Source organism: Thermobia domestica, chromosome 3 (genome assembly GCF_964235325.1).
Source record: "Thermobia domestica chromosome 3, izTheDome1.hap1.1, whole genome shotgun sequence".
Lineage (NCBI taxonomy): Eukaryota > Metazoa > Arthropoda > Insecta > Zygentoma > Lepismatidae > Thermobia > Thermobia domestica.
In genome coordinates, this window is record NC_137456.1 from 344,489,425 (window position 1) to 344,514,200 (window position 24,776).

The window sequence follows — 24,776 nt, forward strand, 5'->3', positions numbered from 1 at the left end:
TAAGTAGTTACAAAGTAAAAGGATGTTTTTAGACTTATATTATTACACCACTAGAAAGAACATAGTCTAAAAAAGTATTGTTAAATAAATTTCGACCAAAAAGTGACTTAGCATAGTCTACTACTAAAGTTCATATTGCAGCAAAACTACGAAAATTAATAGAAAAGTAAACTAGAAAGTTAAAAATCACTCATATTGCCGGGACAGAGAAAATAGATACATATAGCTCGAATTACCTATATACTTTTATGAACATCTTTTGCAAGTAATTATCATTCAATATAAAATTTCAACATAATGAACACACGATTAGTTTTCTCGAATAAAGATCACATGCACCGCTGAGAGCTCAGGAATAAGATTAATCTATGTTACGGCACTGGATATATGCTTATGTAATACATTACGACCTTATGAACTTGTTTAAGAAACAGAATGTACTTAAAGTGAGACGCGAACAATACGAAACATCGGACTTTGAATCTAACTTGTTTAATGATCCAACCCGAGACCTCAGACAGCAAAGATGAGTGCCGTAGCTCCCACCACAAGGTTAAGGAACTTCTTGTTTTAGAGTGTCAATTAAACACTGAGATGTGAAACGGTAATAAATCAGTTAATCATTTTGAAACAAATTATATTGTAGTAAAAATTTACTCCATTTGTTAAGGTAATGAATATGACAGTCAAAGCAGAATGTATTGGATAATAACTGAGAAATTGTAAAATTTCAATTTCGGTACGATTAAATACATTCGTACTGCTATGTGTTGCGTTATTCGTTAGGAGGTATTGAACAATTCTGATTCAAAGGAAGGAAATAAACTACTGCATAGTACTGGGGATAATTTAATAGAATTTAATTTTATAGGCAGTACTGAAGCTATTTGAGAGAAAGTCTATTGCTGAAAGTGAAATATGAGTTACTATTAGGGTTTTATCCCGGGTATGTTATACACACTGATGATTGAACCTGGAACACACACATGGAAAGCATTAGCGCTAGCAAATTAGCTACGAAGAGGTACATCATACCATAATTCTAAGTCAAGAATGAAGGCAAGAAATAAGAAGCGGAAACGACAGACTGTACCATAATAATACTTTCACAATTTTAATTTCACACTATATATTTCGAGACATTCAAGACGAGACCAAGAGTTGGCCTTTGAGACCGAGACCGAAATCGAGACAGGCATCTGTTGACCGAGAGGAGACCGAGACGGCGATTTTTGACTTGAGACGAGATCGAGACCGAGACACCTACTTATCAAACGAGACGAGATCGAGATTGTATGAAGTCACGTCTCGTCTCGATACCATCCCTACTTCAAAGTAGCATTTCCCAAAGGCACTTGAACACTATGGCATTGAGTATGTGCGTAAGAATATATTGGATCGAATAGATGTGAAAGACAAATACTTTTATCCAAAATTCCATAAGAAGACGAAAAACGTTTGGAAGAAACAGAGTAAGATTTCTGCGAAGATTATGATTTCGTCGTATGAAAACTAAGGAACGTAACCCCAAGAATGGAATTTTTGTTTGCTTGGATTATGAACGTAATTTTAAAATTTGTGTTATTTGAATGTTACTGAAGTTCACTTTGTTACTCACTAGTCTGCTATGCAATAGTGTGTATACCATCTAATTAAAACATTTATTTAAAAAAAAAAAAATTCCCTCTCTCCTCTAAACCTTCGAAAATGGAGTTACGTTAGTCTGGCTCTCATACAGCAATTTCTTTTTGTTCTTCCCTAAGTGATTCTAACTAGAACATAATATTCTTTAGTAAACTTCTTTTAACATTATGCATAGTTAATTCTGTAAATGCAGATCCTAACTTCATGACTATATGTAGGTCTGTATTGTGATATTTATTTTATGAACACTACTATTTGGCATAATTTGAATTCAAATTGTTTTTAAAAAAAACACATAAGCTTCCTTAGATCCTTGTATGCATCCTAACACATATTTGAATGCCTCCGGCCAAGTTACAAAGCAATCGGCGCCTTTGGTACAATTCGTGACCTCCAATGTCAGACTACTTCTTTATCTCCCGGCGTAAATATACCTAACGTTTTAGTTTCTCTATATATCAAGGGTACTGATTTCTCTGCAAATTTGAGGGAGGGCAATTTAGATGCCTATTTACAAGGAAAAGGGTCTAAGAAGGGTTATATGAAGACTTTAATACAAATTCAATTAAAAGTATGCCAAATATTTTATGTTCAAAAAAATACTTGTAAGAATACATATAACAAAAATACATGTTGCCCCCCAGGATCGGTGCCCTTGCTTTATATATATACATATAGATAGATAGATAGATAGATAGATAGATAGATAGATAGATAGATAGATAGATAGATAGATAGATAGATAGATAGATAGATAGATAGATAGATAGATTTTCGTTGTGTAGGCTTGAAGGAATCACCTAGCACGTATGATTTGGTCAGTGCTGAGACAGGTCTTTGGTATTGTAAGGAATGCGAATCCCAAAAGATTTCTGATGATGATGGTGACAAAATCCCTGAACTTGAGAAGGATCGGTAAAACGACGAAAATACGCCAAATTCTGGATCTTCCGAGATCCAGTTGACACTTTTGACACTTTTTCGCCGGTTGCCGCTGCGCAGGGACCACAACTATTGAGATTATGTTCGCTCAATTAGTAAAAGTGAATAAATGTGTTGAGCAAATAAGCATTCACCAAAAGAAAACAAGTGAGGATCAAAGAAGGATGGGAACCGAACAAACGAAATTAAGGGTTGTTCAAAACGAGCAGAAGGTTGAAGTTACAGCAGGTTTCAAGGAAGTTGCTGCCACCGTACAGAATGTCACCAAGCAACTCGAGAGTTTTAAACTGGAAATAACGGAGAAGGTAAAGGTGGAGGCGTCACTACTGGACGATCGCCATTTTTATGAAACATGGTGAAAAGATTAAAACCCTTGACGAAAGTCTCAGAGAACTTCATGAAAAGCAGATAACTCGAAGCGAGACATTGAGAGTTTGCCAGAAACGTTGAGTAAGCAGAATCACGATATCGCATCCCTTCATGAATACCAGGATTCTAACAATGATGTCCTTAATTCGTTGCAAGCCCAAACCAATGATATCAGTAACCGTATTACGGTATTACAGCAGCAGACCCAAGCTACTCACAGTCAAGTAGTCAAGGATATCTCGCTCTTAAGGCATGAACTTGATAATATTAAGTCATCTTCGGTTCATTTTGACTATGAGAGTGAATGTAGTCATAAAGCAGTTCCGCGGAAGCGAGCTTTTGTGAGTTCTGAACCAGTTGAGAATGGACATGCTCTTAAAGGCCCAATACGGATTTTTGACGTAAATAGGGAAACTTCCCTAAACTCCTATTGTACTTCTTATTATATTGTGAGTCATAATTGTAATGATGTTCCTATCTATAGCTCCAATGCTAGCAATTCCTTGGACCAAATATTAATAATCAAGTGATATTTACTAGGAACGGTACTAATGGCTTACCTCAAGTATGAACAGTACCTTCATATCGTGTAACTTCTTCCGTACAACCTAGCGGTTGTGACCGTCTGCCCGGCCACAAAACTATATTTTCGGACGACTAGTGTATTTCTTTTTAACTTTTATTCATGCAACGAAATTATTATTTTACTCAACTAAAAGCTATTTCTCTTTTGGTGAGAATTTCAACTCGTTCTGTGTATGCAGGTATTCTTCAGCCGTTCTTATCGCTTCTCACGATAGAACAAAGAATTTGTTGTTTTTCAATGCAACGCTCATCGTCTCAACAGAGTGTTTCGTCGCAGCAAACTTATTTTTTTCTTTCTGTAAAATAGTTTCCAACTTATAGTCTTCGTCACCATGACTGTTCCGCATATACGTTTTTCTTAACTACATTTATTAACATTGGGAATATTTTTGGATACGAGGTTGATATTGTGTTTATCGTGTTCTCACGCACTCGTATTACGTCATCCTTCCTGCCGTGAGAACAAACGTTCGTGTCCTGCAGGAGTCGTATGTGGAATGACTCATACACACAATTACCATCGTTCGCTCATTTTCCCTGAACTGTTTTTTGTATAACAGTAGTGCATAAAAATCCAATAACCATTGGAAGAATTTATTAGTTGAGACTGCCACACTTTTTTTTAACCATTATTTCCAAGCTTCTTGCTCACGGGACCAAATTAAATGTTGTCAGTGTTCTTTATTATAACATCGACCCATTGGCATTGCCTATGAATGCAGAAAACATTAACATTTTCTTTATTATTTTACATGGTGCATTGTCAACCCTAAGTATCGAAACGGGTTATTCCCAAGTGTGAGCAGAAGCGAGGAGTTAGCAAAAAGAATCCGTTGTAGCAGGAGTGAGAAAAAGTTCGCTATAGAGAGAAGCAGTGCAAGACATCGTATAGAAGGATAGTATGAAGATAGGAATTGTATTTGTATGACATCTGTCGGAAGAATTTTAAATTAGACCTTAGTTTAGTTTAGCTCGTGTGTCGTGTTGACTTATTTCGTCGATGGTCCTGAATATATTTCTATATTTTAAAGGTAAAGTATGATATATATTTCTTTTTATCCTTAAAATACTACTAATAGCATTAAATAAGTACCATGAACCCTTTTCGTAATTGTGTTCTGTTAATAAAACATACTTTGTGAGGCATAAACCCTTCTCGTAATTGTGTTCTGCTAATAAAACGTACTTTGTGGGGCATAGCTTCTTCTATCAGTAATCCACCATACGTTCAATATCTTACAAATCCCTAAGGGGGGAACCTACCTAGCTACCAACACATACGGCCCTTCAGTTGGACATAATTATCATCATGTTATTACAGTATACAATTACCTATTCAGAAAAAAACGCAATTGTAGGGACCCTAACTAATGGGGAAAACGCCATCAGTTGGAAAAATATGGTAGAAATAGCCGTACATAATCTCCTTTTGCTATAATATATGTTCAATTTATTTTAATACTGTTAAAATCTAAGGGGTCTATCTAGTGGGCAAAAGCCCCCATCAGTTGTAGGGACGTGCTACGAATAGCCATACATAATTTCATTTTACTGTAATATAATATGTGTTCAATTTATTTTTAATACTGTTAAAATCTACGGGGGACCCTAACTAAGAGACATGGTAGGGATAGCCACACATAATAGCCGTACATAATTTCATTTTGCTCTAATACATGTTTAATCTTTTTTAATACTGCTAAAATCTAGGGGCTATTTAAAGGGTCCCATGATAGGAATAGCCGTACATAACTTCATTTTGCTTTGAAAATACAATATATGTTCAATCTATTTTTTTAATACTGCTAAAATCTATGGAGAGCCTAACTAACTAACAAGCAAAAACCGCACAATTGTAGGGACATGCTAGGTATAGCCGTACATAATTTCAATTCGCTCTAATATAATATGTGTTCAATTTACTTTTTTTTTAATACTGTTTAAATCTAGGGATCTATCTAGTGGACAAGACCCCTTCTGTTGAGGGACATGCTACGAATAGTCGTACATAATTTCATTTTGCAATAATATAATACATGTTCAATCTATTTTTTAATACTGTTTAAATCTAGGGAATCTATCTGGCAGGCAATACCCCCTTAGTTGGAGGGACACGGTACAAATAGGAGTACATAATTCTCTTTTCACTTCGAGAATACACAACAAGTTTTCAAAATCAAAAGACAATCTTCAATAACCAATATATTTAGGAGAGGGCTCCACCCGTAAAATATTCATCCTTTCTCTTTCTTTCTTAACATTAAAGCTATTGTTTGCGTTATTAAAGTACCACCCACAAATAACTAACATTCAGTAATATTTACTATTAAAACACGAAAATTAAAAAAAAAGTACTAGGCATCCACATATAAGTTACAAAAAACTCTAGGACAGTGGGCTCCCTCCCCCAAACTGAAACTTTTTTCTTTCTGCGAATACTAGTCCTAGTCCATATATAAATATGTTCAAACATTTGCTTTCCTAAAAGATTATCAACATGGTACCAAGCTTACTTGTATGACATCAAAAGTTACAAAATGATCTTACTTAAGCAGTTCAACCCCCATCTGTACGGCGTACATATATATCGGGTATAAGTGATTTTAAAGTAATCATGTTTCAGTACACAATCGGTGTAACAATATGTATTACAGTTAAAATTCGTAACAAATCAATCAGCATATTGTAATTAAGCACACTATAATTAAGCAAATAAAACTCTACAGGTAAATGATACGTCTTTAGCCCTTGGTAAAATCACAGTAGCGGTTCTTAAGGGAGGAAATGCCCGTATATTCATTTTTACAATGTTCATTCATTCATATATTCTTAAGTAAAATATCTCATCTCCCTCCCCCAAAATATGTACTCCTACAATAATAATAATAATAATAATAACTTTAGTAATAGAAAATAGCAATTACATTTCCACTGGTCCCCGTCTGTCACAAATCCTAACCCTCTTGCAATTTATTACAAAATGGTCCTAGGTTTATTTCCTGATAGGGGTACAATGCAATTAGTCTCGAGTTCAATTTCTCAAAACCAACTCGTGTAGTTCGAAACTAATTAAGTGAATAATACAAGCAACTTTAGCATTTTAAAAAAAAGTTCTCACCTTAAAAATCAAACTTCCTTCTGTCAGAATCAAGGACCAAAAAACTTCAATACAGATACAAGAACAAATAAACTTTTTCAATATGCACTATTGCACTATGTAAATATTAATAATAATCAACTTTATTTCGCTAGTATTTATAAGACATTTCAATGTGCTCCCCTCTATCAGGTTTTCATCATGTTTTCAAAAACCGTTTTTCCATTAATTATAAATAAAGTTAACATGTCCGATAACATCGTTCATCATGTTTAAAAATCGATAGGATCAAATTAAAATCGATAGGATCAGTGTTCAGTTCTCCACCAGGAAATCTAAAAATTTCTTATTTACAAGTTCATCAACCGCTGTAGGGTTCTTAACATTCAAGGGAAAGCTACCATTTTTTTTATCATTCAGGACAGGGTGTCGCCATTGGGTCCTGTAGGGATGTACGGTTCTGAAATATACACACTTTCTCAACTAATTAAGGAAATGGTTACAAGTAAAACTTTCACATTGCTAAAATCAGATATCGACAAAAATTCATTTATGTGTTTGTCCACAACACCTTGTAAAAGGGAGGAAACATTAAATTTCTATCTATCTGTCGTCATCACTGCAGATAACTAACACGATGTCAATCATAGTTAATGCACGTTATTTCAGTACATATTAGAAAGCGGAAATGAAACTAGGAAGTACATTGACACTCTATAATTATGTGTGTCGTCACTCAGACTTCTAACGGAAGCAACGGAAAGCGCGTATAGGTCAATTACCCGGAAGTTAATCCATTTGCAAAAATAAAATTAAGTGTTCATTTCTAAGATAGCCTCTGTGAGAGACGCAAAAATCATTTTTCCACGTCCGCAATCTTTCTTTTGTGTTTTTTTCACCGACAATGTCTTTTGTTCACCTACCGCGGCACCAAAGTTATTTCTATTAGTCTGGCGGTATTCTGTGATGTTTACCAAACGTGTCAACGGTCTTCCTTTGTATTTGAATTCAAGTTTTAGCAACGCCCTGCAAGCACACATCATCACTCCTACCCAACCGGTTTTCCAAAAGCGCGCAAAAAGTTCAGTTCATGTCTTGAGTTTACCAGCAAAAGACGTACGGAAACAACGCTCTGTATATGTACCAGCATGGCGTATCGTACCGGAATATACATATTCCGTACACGACGTCTTTCAGGCGGAGAATCCACAATGTGTCCCGCATGAATAAATATTTCACATCCATCATACAGCGTTCACCTCTGGTGCTAAGGGTCCCGGGTTCATTCTCAGTACCTACCACATAAACTTTTATAATATATATATTTTTCAATACCTTTTATAAAAATGGTTTCCTCCCAAAATAAGTTGCTACGACTAATTTATTAGGAGAGTATAAATAATTATCCATTTTTCTGTATAATACGAGATTCGAACTGGGTCTTCATCTCATTGTGAGTTTCTATTAGTCAAAAACCATCTGTATAATACGAAATTCAAACACGGGTCTTCATCTCATTGTACGTTTCTATTACTCAAAAACCATCTGTATAATACGAGATTCGAACACAGGTCTTGATCTCAATGTAACTTTCTATTACTCAAAAATCATCTGTATAATACGAGATTCAAACACGGGTCTTGATCTCATTGTAAGTTTCTATTACTCAAAAATCATCCGTATAATACGAGATTCGAACGCGGGTCTTGATCTCAATGTCAATAATGTAAATATATTCAATATTATTATTAATTTAATCACTGCTACGGAAGTAAGTGATACAGAATAACGTTTCATCATATCTACCAATATTCTAATTAACTAACATATCAACAGATTTAATTCAAATCGAACTAATTAAAATCAAATTTAAATTTCCATTATTATTTTTAAAAATATCCAGTATACAGCCTGTACAGACACGTATACACACTCGAAAAAGAGGACACGACCTTTCCAACTATACACACACGTAATCACAGCCAAAAAAAAGAAAACACGAACTTTCCAAACCGAACATACACGTAATCATGTCATCAACCCCTAATGACCTACCCGACCGTCTGACATCACACCCAGAAAGAAGAACACGGAGTTTCACTAATAAATTTAGAACATAACGGTACCTGTTTAAATTCTTGTCTGTAGCTACTGAGGTTATGCCACTCGAAGCTAAAATCAGAAACTAAAGTTTTGGATGGAATTCGCCAGAGGATATTTCCCTGGAGTTGGCAAGCCTGAATATACGTACTTATCGCTGATCAGAGCAGACGAACACAAAATGAGAAGAGCGCACTTGCGCAAACTGGTAAGCATCCGAAAGGACTGCATGTAAAGCAGTCCACACGTTACCAGTAAAGACATGCTAAATAGAGGAGGAAGTGGAATCACAGTATCGTAAGAAAGGCCAAGCTAGATTATACTGACAGCCCCAGGGGGTGAAGCGGAACAACAAATTTGCTTCTAGGTGAAAAGTTGAACAAAACGCGCGTAACAAGTATAATATATAAAGATTGATTACTAAGGCTCGAATCGGAAGTATGGAATTACGTTGGGGGGCTGCAGTTCTGCAGCCTTCTCCCACGGGCCGCCACTGGTAAGTAGGATAAATGTGAGTTTCTTCATACGTTAGATGTTTCAAAAATGTTGCCTGTATTCTTTCTAATTGCTTACGATGTTTTAATTGAGTCGTATTCCAAATAGTAGAAGCATACTCTAGCTTCGAGCGAACATGTGCATTGTACAACTTCTTTAATGTTGAACAGTTCTTAAATTCTTTTCCCGTTCTAATTACGAATCCTAATAGTTTGAATGCTTGACTTGTTATATTTTCAATGTGACTATCAAACGTTAACTTAGCATCAAACGGAACACCAAGATCCTTAACTGAATCATGCCTATTTACTACATATTTATTAATTAGATAATCAAAGTGACGAGGGAATTTACTCCTAATGAATGATAACATTTTGCACTTCTTTGCATTGACTCCAAGTTGATTAGAAGAGCACCAGTTAACAATATGATCTAGACCTTGCTGCAGTTTTATGTTATCGTTCAGAGAGTCGACTTTAGCATATATTTTTAAATCATCTACATATTGTAATTTTTCATGGTCAGGAATACAGTTAGGTAAGTCATTAATAAACAAGGGAAACAACTATAATCCTAAGTTTGAACCCTCAAAATCCAATATATATTTTTTTTTTTAGATTTGTATGCATTAAAAAGAACGGATTGTCTACGATTAGATAGGTATGACTAGAATAATTTACTGAAGGGTAAAGAAAACTTAAGAAACTTTAATTTTTCTGGTAATATGTTGCGATTAACTTTATCAAAAGCCTTTTCAAAATCAATATAAATCTTTTCGACTTAGCTACATACATCTCATGAATTCGCTATAAAATCTCTAATAATTGCAACATTCGTTACTGTACATCTTTGTGGAATAAAGCGATGCTATTTAACTGAAATAACGGGTTTGAAATGATCAGTGGCGTATTTACGATTTTGTTTCGGGGGGAATTGGGAACTTTATCCCTCGAAATGTGAAAATTCTGCAAGATATTTCATTCACTATAATAAATAAAATTTCGCCTCCTATATACGCCATTTGGCATAATTGAAGATTCGGCGATACAAGATCATAACAGTACTGGATTCGATTCTTTGACCGTCTCTAACGTTAGTTCGGAACTTCTACCAAAACTGACCATAAAACCACTAGACATTACGATTCGGAACACAGAGTTCGGGTCAGAATATTCTGGGAAATTGACATTAAGAAACACTAATTGTATCTCTAATGCCGGTACAATTTAATAATATCAATACTATTGCGGTTGTATAGGCATTAGACTACATATGCTGGAAAGAAAAGTAAATTGTTTTCTCTTACATCTTAAAACATAAATTTAAACCATTGTAATTATTATGAAATGATACGTGCGATTATAATATTTTAGTTTTAATTAATAACACTGAAACTACACTGACAAAGTGAAATTAGATTACACAAAGTGAAATTAGATTACACTTTGGCACTTTGATTTAAGCAACTAAATATAATAATGCAATTTTACACTTGGTCCTATAATCTTCCTTACACTCGCGGATGTCGCAGGCTACCGGTTGAACTGAATTATATTATTTATTTTCGTTATTTCGCACTTTCACTGGTCACAGTTATTGCTATGGATGAAAGAGAATTTCTGGGTGCTTCAACGGATGTGCACTTGAAATCGGAAGATTGAGTTTTCCATATTTTCCCAATTCTTGACCTCTTTTTAGATTGTTTTAGAGTTAGCTCATGAGAGTAATTCCGAAGGTTTCTTTGTTGCATTGTTTACATTTTTCTTATTTAGATTAAAATGTTTTAACTATATTTTACTCTTAATAAATATGTTAATTTTTGTAAACATAGTTTACGTGATTTACGTTGTAATATGAAGATATTGCACCAGTAATATAAGTAAAAATACTAATTTTTATACACTACATGGTTACGCGTTGTTTCTGATCGTCACTTCAAAGCCAGGCTGCCCTGCTTTTTCTCCCCGGCCCCCCGTGTTTCTACCAAGCGGAGGGGCTCGCAATGCAAGCCATTGATGTCAGAACTAAAAATAACCATGACAGCCTATAGATAAAAGTGCTTTGAGAGGAAATTCACTCTCTACGTTACATTTCAGCACATTATTTGAAGAAGCGAGAGGGTTAGCCATCACAGGAGTCATACACTCATATACACATATTCGTCTGTTGGCGAAGAGAAAAATTCTTAGAATTGCTTTTACACGAGGTTCATTTAAAAAGTTAAAAATTTTGCAGTGGATTCTTAGTGCGTTGCCAATAATGTCATAAGATATACTAAAATACTTTGGGAAAAGTAGGTAATATAGCTATGGGTCGAAAGTTGGTGAGTATTGTTGGACTTCGGAATTGGACAAATTAAAGCTGCTTTCCATTTGTCTGGGAAACTGTTTGTTCTTACTGATAAATTGAATGCAATTAAGAGGACTATTTTAATATATCAGCGCAACCCTTCACAATGTAGAAGGGAAGTCCGTCAGAGCCAACTGCCGTTTTGAACTTAAGATTCTTAATAGTCATTTCTATTTCCTTCAAATCTATTTGGCAAATATTTAGTGATCCAATGCTATCATATATACAATCTCCAAGATTTATGTTGCGATCAATTACACTGATCTGCAAATTTTCAACTTTTTTCTGTTTTCAAATAAAATGGTATATCCGAATCGATTTTTTCTGCAGATTACGAAATGACCTTCAAAATCGTGTATCACGTCAGGTTTTTTCACAAATCACGAAAATGTCAAAATTAAAAAAAAAAAAAACGATTTTTTTAACTTGTAGACGCCTGCCAGGGAGTTAATATCTTGACGTTGTCATCCCTGACACCTCATCTAATCGTTGTAGACATGAACAACCCCTTGTTGGAGAGCTAATAGAACAAGTAAGGCAACGAGCTATGTTTGGTACATCTGAGCTCCCATTCGTAGAAGAAGAAGAAGAAATTCGAAATATTTGTAAAATATGTCATTTTTTATTTATTTTTTTTGAATATCCGGCCACGCTGGCAACACTGTTAGGTATTCTACGTTGGTAAAAAAAAATTAATACGAGTTCCTTATATAGCCATACCAACCATATAGGAAAATGAAAGCCGTAGCGACAATAGGAAGCGAGGAAAAAAATCAAAGTGCAACCACCGTTTATAAAATTTTTTGGTTCGTAAACATTCACGTTGTTACAAAGACATGATCTACACCTTGTTGGAAAGGTAATAGAACAGAGAATTCAACGAGATATGTTTGGTAACCCTGGCTCCCGTTCGTAGAAGAAAAGGAAGAAAGTCGAAAAAGTTGTAAAATGTTAATTTTTTGAATTTCCGGCCACGCTGGCAACACTGTAGGTAATCCTACGCTGGTAAAAAAAAATCATATAAGTGCCTCACATAGTCATGTCAACCATATAAAAAATGATGTGATTGACTTGTTGGAAAGTTTAAATAGAATTAATGTGAAAAGAGAAACAAATATCAGAGTGCCCTTGCCCCTTACCCAGCATGAACTTAATGACTTCGTTCGGGACCTTAATTTACCTAAAGACGCAGCAGAATTGTTAGGATCGCGACTTCATGAAAACAATTTATTGGGTCCGAATATGAGATTCTCCTGGTACAGACACCGAGAGGCAGAATTAGTTCCGCTTTTTGCAGAGGAAAATGGTATGGTATATTGTCGAGACATTCCCGCACTCATGAAATTCTACATCAATTGCAATTCAGGAGAATGGAGGCTGTTCATAGATTCCAGCAGCAAATCCAGCTTAAAAGGTGTTTTATTACACAACAATAACGTTCATCCGTCGATTCCAATAGCACATTCAGTGACTATGAAAGAGACATACGAAAGCCTTCAATTTCTGCTGGAAAAGGTGCAGTACAAGTGTTATGAGTGGTGTGTGGGGGTGGAGGATTTCAAAGTGATTAGAATATTGCTAGGCCAACAAGTAGGCTACACAAAATAGCCTTGCTTTTTGTGTGAATGGGACTCCAGAACAAGAACTGAATATTGGGTTCGAAAGCAGTGGCCATTCAGAAGTACTTTCATACCTGGCAAAAAGAACATTGTTTCACTTCCATTGATTGATATCTCTAAAATACTGTTGTCATCGTTACATATAAAACTAGGTTTAATGAAACAATTCGCGGCAGCTTTAAGCAGAGATAGTAAATGCTTTCAGTACCTTGCCAGTAAATTTCTATCTATCACGTCAGAAAAAATCAAATCTGGAATTTTCACAGGCCCACAAATCCGAAAATTCATGGCGGACAAAATATTTGAGGAAAGTATGAGTGAGATAGAATTACAAGCATGGGCTGCGATCAGAAATGTGATACAAAACTTTTTGGGAAACCAGAAGGCTTCAAATTACAGCGTTTTAATCGACGAGAGGTTGGAATCTTTTAATCTGCTTGGCTGCAACATGAGCGTCAAAGTTCACTTTCTTCATGCTCATCTCAATTACTTTCCTGGCAATCTTGGTGATTTTATGGAAGAAATGGTGATCGTTTCCATCAGGACATTAAAGTGGTGGAAAAGAGATACCAAGGAAGGTGGTCTGTCCATATGATGGTTGACTATTGCTGGATGTTTAAAAAACTGTACAGAAGAACACAAACGAAAATCCAAAGAGAGGAATTTTCAAGGGAAGCCCGGTAACGAATGTTACGTGTTTTAAACTATGCATTTATGTTTATCTTCTCTTTTTCCCTTTCTTCTTACCGTTCTTCTATGACTATTAGACTAGGGGGGCCCGATTCCAGGGGGGCCCGAGGCCACCCAAAGCTCATGTGGGCCCCCACATTGTATTTATGAATATACAATATTTGACATCTATAAATAATCTACACCATGTCTGTTATTGAAATTATCTTTTTAATATAGTACTGACCTCGAAATAGGTTTTTAATCATCTCGCTTTGTTCAAAATGATTATTCAAAAGGGGAAGAGGAAGGTAAGAGGGAAGATGGATTTGAAATTTGCCAAACTATTTCGAGGAACCCCTCAAGTTAGGGATATGAAATTCATTAAAAATAATCGGGCATATGTGAAAGCGTTTTCGAAGAAAAAAAAAAGGGCTGAACCGTTCGAAATGGATTTTGGAGCACAGTTAGCCTTAGATCGACCTGAATTTTGTAATCTCATTTCGATTCAAATTTACATCTTAATGGGAGGAAGTGTATGTGTGTGCAGATATACAGTATCTTCCAAATCTTTTCCACAAACTTATACTTTTTTGTGTGCATAATAAGTATTTCGGCTCGTTGTCAACAAAATATAGCCCAGGTTCATGCTAAAACATCAATCCGTTTCTCCTACAATTCGTGGTTGGAATAACAATAGGCGTACCGGCAGCTTATATGATTTTGCGAGCTCTACCGATCGCTGTTAAGAATCATAGGCGACACAGGTTTTATTCTTGAGATATCAAATTGATGATTTGGCAAGTCTCAAAGCGAAGACATTTGGCGCATCACTAAAATGTGTTTGGATTATTTGAAATAATGAAAGTAACGTAATATGAGATAGGCCTTTTGGTTATTCCAGTGACGAATTACCTACGAAATAACTTCCAAACATCTTCGTGATTTTGTATGGAACATACAATTAATTCTGTCTGATTTGTTCATTATGCTGGCTGAAATGTTCTCTTGAATATTCATTAAAGTAGTTTATGAATGAATAACACAGCCCCCCACACACACACACAAAATAAAAATGAAACTTTTGTTCACCGGACCCCAGGTTATGGATTCGATGTATTTTCTTGCACAGAATCCAAATTTCGAAACCCCAGGACGATTGATCGTGTTAATTTTGTTTTATGGGCGAAAAATGTGTTTCCTCTACCCAAGATCGCTCAAATATTTCGCCCATAAAAAATTGACACGGTCGATCTTCCTGGGATTTCAAAATTTGGATTTGCGGTAACAAAATACATCGAATCGATACCCTGAGGTCCGCTGGACAGAACTTCTATATTTTGTGTGTGGTTGTGTAATTCGTCCTTTACAAATTTAAAACGTAAGAAGGGATGTCTAGGTCTTGAAAGACGGAATAAGAAAAATGCGTTTATTAAATACAACATTAATGTATTCTCAACTCTATTCAAAAGCTGCCTTTAAAAATTATCATAATATTAAAATGACATAAATTAAAATACAAGCATACATATCTTACAAGGCATACAAGTTGACTGGTGTCATGATGCATGTACAAATTATTTGCAAATTGTAAGAAAACAAAAACAGTTCTAATCTATATTTCTGAAAGTCAACACTTCCAGCTTCCCATTTTGTACAAATAGTTGTTCTTTTTTTCTTTTCAGTTTTTGTTTTAAATAATAGCTATATACAAACACACATTACATTGTTCTCTTACAACCTTTGGCTAACACTGGAGACACACTGTCCTGACTCTTGAAGCCATTGACCCACAGAAGGCAAGTACAAAATACAGAGTTACCATCCGTAGAAAAGTTACGAGCAGCGTACAGTAAGGCGCAGACACAAAAAGCTCATTTTAAAACCATATTTTCCCCTCTATTCATGTATACATTAATGAAACTGATTCCATAAACCAAAACAAAGTTGTCTTTTAATGCACATGGAACGAATATTTTAAACTGAAAAAGTGGAATTACCCTTATCACATATTTAGCCCGATTTCGGACCTCATTTCACATGCAATAACTCTAACTCACCAGTACTTAAATAGAGGATTTATACTTTAATATTTTTAAAAAAGATCAATATTTTATATATTTACTCCCTCAGGTAAATCCACAAGCAACCAAGGAAAATATTACGTTTGTGTCAAATAAAATCTTGATCTCTCAACCTGTAACTAGCTGTAACAGTGGAAAGAAGCATCCACAGTTCTGGAACATTAACTAAAGTACAATGCAAGTAGTGAAAACATTTGTCACTATAAATATGAACTACCAATTCACATTAGATATACATTTTGCATTTCAGACAAAATTTCCACCGTGATTAGATATGGCGAAACGAAAACTATTGCCGCCATTGAGCACAAAGGCTAAAGATGACAATCACTACAAAGCAATTCACCAATAACAGAAAAGCAATAACAAATTAAGATAAATATTTTCAGTGACACCAAATTCCTCTAAGAAAGAATCCCTGATATTTTTTTTCATAAAACAGTTTTATGTCCTGCTCCTTAGTACGACACTTTTGATAACATAAGAAGTTAAATAGTATGAGTTTGACAATAGCGAAGGTCGAAGGCTTATTCATCTGAGTATACTTTGGTTTCATTAAATTGTTTTTCTTTGTAAACGCCAGCTATTCTGGCCTCAGTATGGTGTGTACCTACCAAATATACTTAAAATATAATACATTTGACAAACTTTAGCTCTGGAAAAATTTCTTCTCATGTAAATCTAAAAATTATACACAAAGACTACATATGAGGATATTTTACAATTATGTAGCCTTCAAATATACATATATATATATATTTGTATTTATTTATTTATAATGTAAAAGGAATATAAATGTACACAATTTGTATTATGTATATATGTACAACAAATAGACAAACATACGTTCAGGTACACATTCCAACACTGACATTCAACAGAGGAGAAGCAGTCCGCAATGGACAAAGGAAACACAAATTAGAAAAGTATTGTCAAGTCATTTACATTATTAATAATACTTTCTCCTCATCAAAGGCAGGTCATCGTCCCTGTGGATTATCAGTCAGAGTTTATGAAGCATCACCATAATTTATATAGTTTCGTCCAAGTCTATTGCATATTTACTGAAAATAAATATCAAGCATAACAATTCACTCAGACAATAACAAGTTCAATTGAACATGTACCTTTGTGTACTCTATAAAAAGAATTAACACGCACACATACCTGACAAAAAAAAAAAAACTGTAAAAAAAAATCACTATACCTTCAGCATAGTTATTGTGTTTGTTTTTTTGATTTTGTAATAAAAAAATACCTGATTTACGTTTTACTTTCTCTCTCTCTTTCTTTAAATCTCTCTCATTTTTAAAGCAGAGGAGGAGGAGGGGGTAGACAACTGCAGTTCTATGTACAAACAGGTACTTTTCTGACTAAAATGCATCAGAGGGTAGACTCTACTCCAGACCCAATTATATCTTCAGTTTGAAGGCTGCTCGTATGAGAGTCCAAACTCGTCGAATCCGAATCGTTACTGTGAGGGCTGGAGTAATTGGCAGCTTCCTGAAGTCTCATCAGCATATTCAACTGAAAAGAAAGAAAAATAAAGTCAGGCAAGTCTTGAAAATCAATTAAGAAACTATAAAAGTCAACGTAGTGATTCCTTTTTTCTTCAATTTTCTCACGTCCCACGGTTATGTTTTACAGACTAAAGAAGTCGAAGACACTTGGCACGGGCTGGGATCAAACCAAGGATCCCATGCACCAGAGGTGAACGCTCTACCACTGAACAACTGCCTCCCCCCAGTGGGAATACTGTCGTAAAAGTGTAGTAGCTTTTTAAGTCCAACCATTCTGAGATTTTCTTGGGTTTTCCTCATTCACACCAGGCAAATATCGGGATTGGTACCTAATATAATGGTCTCAGACCACTTCTTCCCCTTCTTAGTCCTTATTTTCTCCTCAATTCTCCGGGTAGTGTGTTTGTCCAGTATCGTTATGCCTCACAAGTGACGGGCGAACATGGTTATAGATGCTGAAAGTCCAAAAATCTAATTCTAATCCTAGTGATGGGCTAACATGGCCATAGATGCCGAAAGTCCAGAATCTAATTCCTAATCCTAATCCTAGTGATGGGCTAACATGGCCATAGATGCCGAAAGCCTAGAAATCTAAATCCTAATTCTAATCCTAGTGATGGGCTAACATGGCCATAGATGCCGAAAGCCTAGAAATCTAATTCCTAATTCTAATCCTAGTGACGGGCTAACATGGTTATAGATGCCGAAAGTCCAAAAATCTATTCCTAATCCTGACCTTCATTACAAAATTTGCATAAAAATTGAAACATTAAACTATTAGAAAGGATTTTTTTTTTTTTTCCTGTGAAGAAGCAAAATGGAATGAAGTAAAATGACCCTGGCACGTAATATTGGATAAGGAAATACAGAACATTGACTGCTGTAAATTTCCCCGTTTGTGAAACTGAAAACCCAGTGAAAACGGTAACACAGGGCTTTCTAACTTCAACAGTAAAACAAAATCATAATAATATGAGATGATAATTTATTATTTGATCAGTTAACTGATTACTATATATATATTTAAAAAAAGTAAATCTTCAAGTCTGTTTTGGCACTGTTATAATAAACTACTAATACATAAATGAATAAATAAATCAATAATGCCTCAGTTTTTGGAAGGCAGAACCTGTTACGCCCTCTTTCGATCTAACTATTTCAGTGAGCATTTGAAAATTATTTCAGATCTACAGTTTATGTAAAGTAAAAACAACAGCCGAAACCTTACACATTTGTTCACTGCTGAATGAATTAGGGAACGCATATAAATTCCGTTTCTACTTCTTCATCCTATGCCACTGATTATAATGCTTATGATAACCAAAGAGTAATTCTCAAGCTCACTGCATCGTATTACGTACAAAAGTATGGGGTATGGGTATGGATCTGAGATATTCGTCTGCCGTGTGAATGACGTTTTCCCGACACATTGGATGCAACACTTACTATTGGTCACCTTAATATTAGGTCCCGTCCCTCATGACCTTCGTGTCACATAACACGCAAAACATTACCAATAATCTACTCCTACGTCACAACATGACTCGTAAGCAGATGCATATTTTAAGTATTTTAATTGTAAACATTTTATCCTATACAAGTTGCGGTAAACATTCAGATTTTCAGAATTTTTCACTTCGCTTAATAGATTGCAGAGAACTGCTTCTTGTGATCTCACGCTTTTTGCTCTATGGATATCCATAGGGAAATCGGAAGTAGCAGTTAATTTCTACCTCTTCCGGTTTTAGTAGAGATATGCGTGTGAAGATAACACCACCTCTTCAGACGCTGAATCGATTCCAAACAAAACAGCTTCTCGCTACCTATGAAATTACCGTACTTTTCTCTGGAGATCAACGTTGAAACCGGAAATTGTTAATTACTACCTGCTTTTAGTGAAACTCGTGTGTTTCGGAATCTACGTTACACGGTAAGTTCACGTCTCATATAGCCAACCAACAGATATACAGCGTAATAATAATGCATGCCACATGCCACAAATCGCGTGTTTCACAAAAATGGGTTAATCTCTTCTCCTTACCAAAGGGTCTCCTTCCGTATCACTCTGCGTTGAACTCATGGACTTCATACTGCTTCCTCCGATTCCTGTAGTCGCCTGAGCATCATAGCCTACATCTTCGGGTCGTAGCCTGAAACAAATATTTGTCCTTTAGACAAAAGACAGAGTAAACTATCTTCCTATGCATCCCAATATATGCAGCTGCACAATACGTTTATATATCAAAGCAACCATCTCATTACTTAGCAAGAATATCAAAAGATCTGGATAAGTTATGAAAATTTATAAAGAAAGGACGATCTGCTTCTACTTGAACAAGTTGCACACAACAACACCTGTCAAACCACGTTTCACAGAACAAAATCGCACACATATGAGGGGCAATCCAAATTAAATCGACCAATGATGGCTGCTGACACAATTTAGTTTTTTATTAATATTTACCCAAGTTTGTACCACACTTAGTGAGTTGAAAACGGGCATTCATTTATTTTTTTAGACGCACAGGTTTCGTCGCAGCGGCCATTTTGTATAGGCGAAAGAGCACATTTTGAACTGTTTAGGCATTCCGTTGAACGCAGTAACTTCTTAGGTTTTGAAGAAAATGGATTCAAACCAAAACCATATGAAAGATAATGGAATGGACAATATTCTATGTCCTGTGCACACTGAGACGAACTTTAGAACGTCGAAAGAAACGGCTCTGAACATTGAGGTTGGAAACCCAGAAATTGCAAGTTTGGAAAGTACATTTTGAAACTAAATAAATGAGACTCACCTCCAATTCTTTTTCTACATAGAGACTAGACAATAGACAACATCCTAAACAAAGTTTCAGATCTGAGAACTACTGTATATACTTGATTTTTTGGAAATTTTTAAACATTGCGAATTTTCGAAAATCGTGTATTTTCACCATCAAATATCTCAGGAAGGACAGAAGTGAAAAATTCCAAATTTGCACAAAATAAACGATAGTTGTGCAGTAGCAAATGGGAAAATTACTTAACTGAGACACAAGTAGTTTCTGAGTTATAATGGTTTTCTTCACTATGCGATCTAGTATTAATAATGCTTTTACAAGTAACAAATCTCGAATTTCTTGCTGTTTGACTGCACTTCTTCTGATGAAACATAGATAAATTGTAGGCCTGAGATACTATATCAATACAAAACATGCACATGTTTAAAATCGTGAATTTCACATTACTGCAACAACTTACAACTCCGAAACTACTCAAGTCTCAGTGATGCAATTTTACTCACATGTTGCTGCACAACTATCGTCTATTCTGTGCAAATTTGAGATTTTTCACTTTTGTCCTCTCTGAGATATTTGGTGAAAATACACGATTTTCGAAAATTCGCAATGTTTAAAAATTTCAAAAAAAAAAAAAAAAAAAAAAAAAAAAAAAAAAAAAAAAAAAAGACAGAAAGTATATAGTTCTCAGATCTGAAACTTGTTTAGGACGTTGTCTATTATCTAGTCTCTATGTAGACAAACCATTGGAAATTAGTCTCATTTATTTAGTTTAAAATGTACATTCCAAAGTTGCAATTTCTAGGTTTCCAACCTCAATGTTCAGAGCTTCTTTTTTCGACGTTCTAAAGTACGTCTCTGCGTGCACAGAACACAGAATGTTGTCCATTCCATTATCTTTCATATGGTTTTGGTTTGAAGTCATTATCTTTAAAATCTAAAAAATTACAGCGTTTAACGAAATCCTCTGAAAAAGTGCAAAATACGCTCAGGCGCTTATACAAAATGGCAGCCACAAACAAACCTTCGCGGCTAAAAAATAAATGAATACCCGTTTTCAACTCCCAAAGTGTGGTACAATCTTAGGTAAAAAAATAAATAAATAAATTTTGTTAGCAACCTTTGACCTGGAAATTGATCGATTTCATTTGGATTGACCCATGAGTACTATTCTCTTGGCTGTTGTCTAGGAGAGTGAAGGTTTTATAAGGGGCGAAATGCCGCCGAATAAAAAAAATTGAATCCTCCTGGTTCATTTCCATGCAAACTTTACACTTCCCGCATAGTAGAACAGTGTCGGAACAATGACATTGTAGAGAACAGGCTACTATTATTATTATAATTAAATGTTGGGAACAACAGCCTCCAACACAACGAAATCACATCCAAAGAGGATCTCAGTGAAATTGTGTTTCTTTTCCACGTTACAAACACGGTATTCCTGTAGCTTACATAAACGTTATATATACACTCGTATAGTATTTTATAATATTTAATTTGTTCCGGTTTTTGGGTACGTAATGATGTTACAAGTATTTACATATAATAGTACCTTAGCAAAGCCTCCTGTCCTCCATGCACAGAGTCTCCAGTCCAAGGATACGTCTGAGCAATGAACTGCGTGGGATCTTCCCATGGAGCGCGGCGACCGTACAACTGAAGGCCTTCTCGTACTGCTTCTAACAAATATGGCACCACAGAATAGTTCCACAAATCTGTGAACCACACTTGTGACCCCGACACATCACTAGGACATGACAGAAAAAGCCGAGGACCTAGAACATAAAGATGGTAAAGTCGTAAGTACACGTGAACATGAGTCTTCTGCTGAATTCAACTTTTATATGTAGATTTGGTAGCTTTTTCTCAAAATAACACTGAATAACTATTATTTATATCCGTTTGGCTGATTCTTGGTATATAGGAAAACAAAACTTTCACTTTAGAATACTAACAAGACGCAATTACAAGAGTTCAATGGAAATAGTTCAGTTTTATTGTGAGAAAAACCTGTCACACGAAGTTCTCAGGGAATGGTAAGAGAACGAAATACAGCAGACGATTATAAGTAAACATAACACCAGAAATAAATTATTAATACATAGATGTGCGTTAATATGCAAACCTTTAACATATTACAGGAATGAAATCTCTCACAATACGCTCAGTAATGTTAACAATCATTTCACTTAGAATTCCAATTTCTGAGAAATTCCTATAAGTTCCTAGTTCCCTGGAAATGCACGAAATTTTCAGTCAGAATTCCAAACAAGTGAAATCAAACACGAATGTTGTTTACAAAGAAGGGAATTGTGTCGGAGAAATTAAAATAGTTTCCGAAATCTAGATAATACGAGGGCGGTTTGATAAGTCCGTGCAAAGTCCGAGAGAGGGCAACACTGATGCGTACCAAGGTGATTGTCAGTTAGTAACATCTCTTGGAAGAACATATACCAAGTGACAGCCAGATCTGTTTAGTGCTCTGTGTTTGGCGTGCGGTTAAATCGGGTAAGTCGAGTGAGTTTCACAAACATGGATGAAAGAGAATATCGTGTGGTGATCAAACATTATTTTCTGAAAGATACTTCGCCTCAGAAGACGAAGGAGAAGCTAGATAAACATTATGGTGAATCTGGACCATCGATTAGAACAGTGTATAAGTGGTTTCAAAATTTTCGGAGTGGCCATATGAGCACAAGTGACGGTGAACGTTCTGGACGCCCCATCGAGATCACTACACCAAAAATCATTGAGAAAATCCATGATATGGTTATAGATGATGGACGAGTGAGATTGCTAGTGCTGTGGGCTCTTTAGTGAAAGGGTACATAATATTTTACATCAACACTTGGGCATGAAAAAGCTATCCGCACAATGGGTACCGCGATTGCTCATAGTGGATCAAAAACGAAATCGTGTGAGGTGTTCCCAGGACGGTTTGCGGCTGTTGAAACGGAATCCACAGGACTAAGTGCCGTTTCGTCACTGTGGACGAAACGTGGATACACCATTACACACCTGAAACCAAGACACAGTCCAAACAATGGGTTACCAGCGGGGAATCTGCATCAAAGGAGAAAACCGTTCCTTCAGCCGGGAAAGTGATGGCGACTGTCTTTTGGGATTCTCAAGGCATAATTCTCATCGACTATTTAGCAAAGGGGAAAACTATTACAGGTGAATATTATTTATCGTTATTGGACCGTTTAAAAACTGAGCTGGAAGAAAAACTTTCACGATTGGCCCACAGAAAGTTCTTTTCCATCACGACAATTCCCCAGTGCAGTCATCTGTCATTGTAGCCGCAAAATTGATGGAATTAAAATTCCAACTCCTTCCGCATCCCCTTTATTCACCAGATTTGGCCCCCTCGGACTACTAGTTGTTTCCCGATTTGAAGAAATGGTTGGCGGGACGCAGATTTTTGTCAAACGAGGAGGTGGTTGCAACAAGTAGTGCGTATTTTGCAGAGTTGGACCGATCATATTATTTAGAGGGGATCAACAAACTGGAGCAGCGTTGGACGAAGGGTATCAACCTCAAAGGAGACTATGTTGAAAAATAATATAATGTTATCCCTAAAAATGCAATAGTTTTCAATTTTGCACGGACTTATCAAACCGCCCTCGTAACTATCACTGAAGATGCGAAACAGTGACACTGATTGGACGTTAAAAGTAGAGAGCAAAACATGATCTGAATATTTGTATATCAATGTTAGTTTTCCTGGTTGTTTCAAACACTTTGTTTGGCGAAAGATTGTATAACTAATAGAATATCTTTTTCAGTTAAAATATCATATACTGGGGTATTTGCCCTTTGTACTCTTAAACAACGGGGAAGTGTAAGAAGGGATTTGATTCCTTGCTCATGAACATCTTAAAATTCTGTCTGGAAAATTGTGTGATCAGATTATTTAATAATAATTTTGCAAAACAAATAAATAGAAATAATAATATTAATCATAGTAATGAATAATGAGGCTTGTTTTGCAGAAGTTATATTTAAACTGGGATTAATGAACGACCTATATTTTGATTCCACACATGCTATTAAATGTGTGTTATTACTCTTAGAAAATGAAAGACAGTAAATACTATAAGCATATGCTACGACATTTAAAAGAAAAAATACGTAATTGCAATATTCATTGTTTTGAATTGCAATTAAAACGCAATTTCTGCAGCTTTCTTAACTCCACGAGAAGACAAATAACCAATACGTACTGACGCAACGGCACATATTATATGGCACCATTTTTTTTTCTATGAACCAGTAATACATACAAAAACTTTACATTTACAAATGAAACTATATACATCACGGAGTCACTTCAAAAAAGTGGGAGGGGGAACAACTACACCCTCTAGTCCAGCCTAATCGCGCCCCTGGTACGAAATATGAATAAGAAAAGGACAAAAATAAAACCAGGATTAAAACACAAAAGCTAACTCACTAAAAGTAGAAGATACTGAATCCCAATTTCTGAGATATCTTTTTTACAAGCAAACGAACAGTTTTCC

General features: G+C 35.5%; 1 protein-coding gene across 15 annotated transcripts in view; it reads right to left on the reverse strand.

Moving 5' to 3' along the window:
* Positions 1 to 15,297: 15,297 nt before the first annotated feature.
* Positions 15,298 to 24,776, reverse strand: part of sick (sickie) — a 1,461,343-nt gene continuing 1,451,864 nt past the window's right edge. For all 15 annotated transcript variants that reach the window (XM_081752883.1, XM_081752888.1, XM_081752884.1 and 12 more), the window contains 3 exons: positions 21,806 to 22,028; positions 19,515 to 19,623; positions 15,298 to 17,480 (listed from right to left, as the gene is read on the reverse strand). In XM_081752883.1, coding sequence (XP_081609009.1) covers positions 17,337 to 17,480; positions 19,515 to 19,623; positions 21,806 to 22,028 — 476 coding nt within the window. In that variant the 3' untranslated portion in view covers positions 15,298 to 17,336. The remainder of the gene's footprint in view (positions 17,481 to 19,514; positions 19,624 to 21,805; positions 22,029 to 24,776) is intronic.